The sequence below is a fragment of the Monopterus albus genome, unplaced genomic scaffold, assembly GCF_001952655.1.
Source record: "Monopterus albus unplaced genomic scaffold, M_albus_1.0 scaffold92.1, whole genome shotgun sequence".
Classification (NCBI taxonomy): Eukaryota; Metazoa; Chordata; class Actinopteri; order Synbranchiformes; family Synbranchidae; genus Monopterus; species Monopterus albus.
This window is the reverse complement of record NW_018127972.1, coordinates 56,153-57,347: the sequence shown is the minus strand read 5'-3', so window position 1 is coordinate 57,347 and position 1,195 is coordinate 56,153. Positions and strand designations below refer to the sequence as shown.

Sequence of the window (1,195 nt, the reverse complement as noted above, 5' to 3'; positions counted from 1 at the left end):
TTTGACCAGTTCCATGTCAGAGCCTGATAGAACAGTGTGTATGTGTAACATTTCATGGGTAGCACCAGTGAGGAATGAACCTCATGCCTGTTGTGTTAACTTTGAAGCAGATAAGCCAGTCCCACATTTTTGTTTACAATAGCATTTTCATTTCAAATTTTACTAACATGAAAAGCATAACCTTTATTTACAAACCATTCCTGAGTTTGTGCACATCATTTTTTCCCCCTAATTTTGATGTCTTTACTGTCAGAGAGGCCAAAGAGTGTAAACTAAATGGAGAATGTGTGACAGTAAGGGATTTGTTTGGATATGAAGCTTAATGAATTTGAATATTTTGCCAACATGGAGTCAGATCCAAAATTGAACCAGCTATCTGAACCCATCCCTACATCTGACCGTGTGTGTACATTATGCAGAAAAATTTTTTTTCACTTGAAAGATAAAGATCTAGTCTCCTCTTTGCGCCCCCACCCCCCTTCTCCTCCACTTTTCCTCACAGAACACGCCATCCATGGGTCGTCATCCATGTTATCGTGCACCCTCAGTAGCAGAATCTATGGCGGAGTATTTCGACGCCAGTGAGGTGATCTTGTGCGAAACTTCATCAGAGGCTGAGGCTTCTGATGAGTCAGGCCTGAGTGACATCACCACCACCAGTACCTCAGAGCCAGACGAGGGACACGGTACTGTTATCAGAGGCAGACTGTCCTGCACCTCTCCAGCATATTCTGACCAACGAACCTTAAAATGAACTCTGAATGGAAAACATGAATGACTTTCTCCTCTTCTCCTCCTACAGCCGCTGCAACTCTCAAGTACAGAGACAGTGTGAACAGAGCTCCTGACAAACCCAGACAACTGCCCACTGATACTGGTAACACCACCACTAGTGTTCAGTCAGTTAGGTTGTGAATGAGTGCATCTACTGTGTACTGCTGGGTAAAATGTCTTGGCTCTTCAGTGCTGAGACCATACTTCAGTGATACTCAGACCTGATGGAGGACATAACTAGTGCTATGGATGAGAAGAAATACACGATGGGAATATTTATTGACCTAAAAAAGGCATTTGACACAATCAATCATGAGTTATTAATGGATAAGTTAGAAAAATATGGGATCAGAGGAATGGTTCTGAAATGGATTAGAAGTTATTTGACACAGAGGCATCAATTTGTGAAGTTGGGTGAATA

The 1,195-nt window shown here is 42.3% G+C and overlaps 1 protein-coding gene across 3 annotated transcripts in view; it reads left to right on the top strand.

The window, feature by feature from the left end:
- The window catches only part of LOC109964792 (oxysterol-binding protein-related protein 7-like), a 22,172-nt gene that overhangs the window by 13,673 nt on the left and 7,304 nt on the right, over window positions 1-1,195 (top strand). For all 3 annotated transcript variants that reach the window (XM_020608352.1, XM_020608353.1, XM_020608351.1), the window contains 2 exons: window positions 503-686; window positions 803-877. In XM_020608352.1, coding sequence (XP_020464008.1) covers window positions 503-686; window positions 803-877 — 259 coding nt within the window. The remainder of the gene's footprint in view (window positions 1-502; window positions 687-802; window positions 878-1,195) is intronic.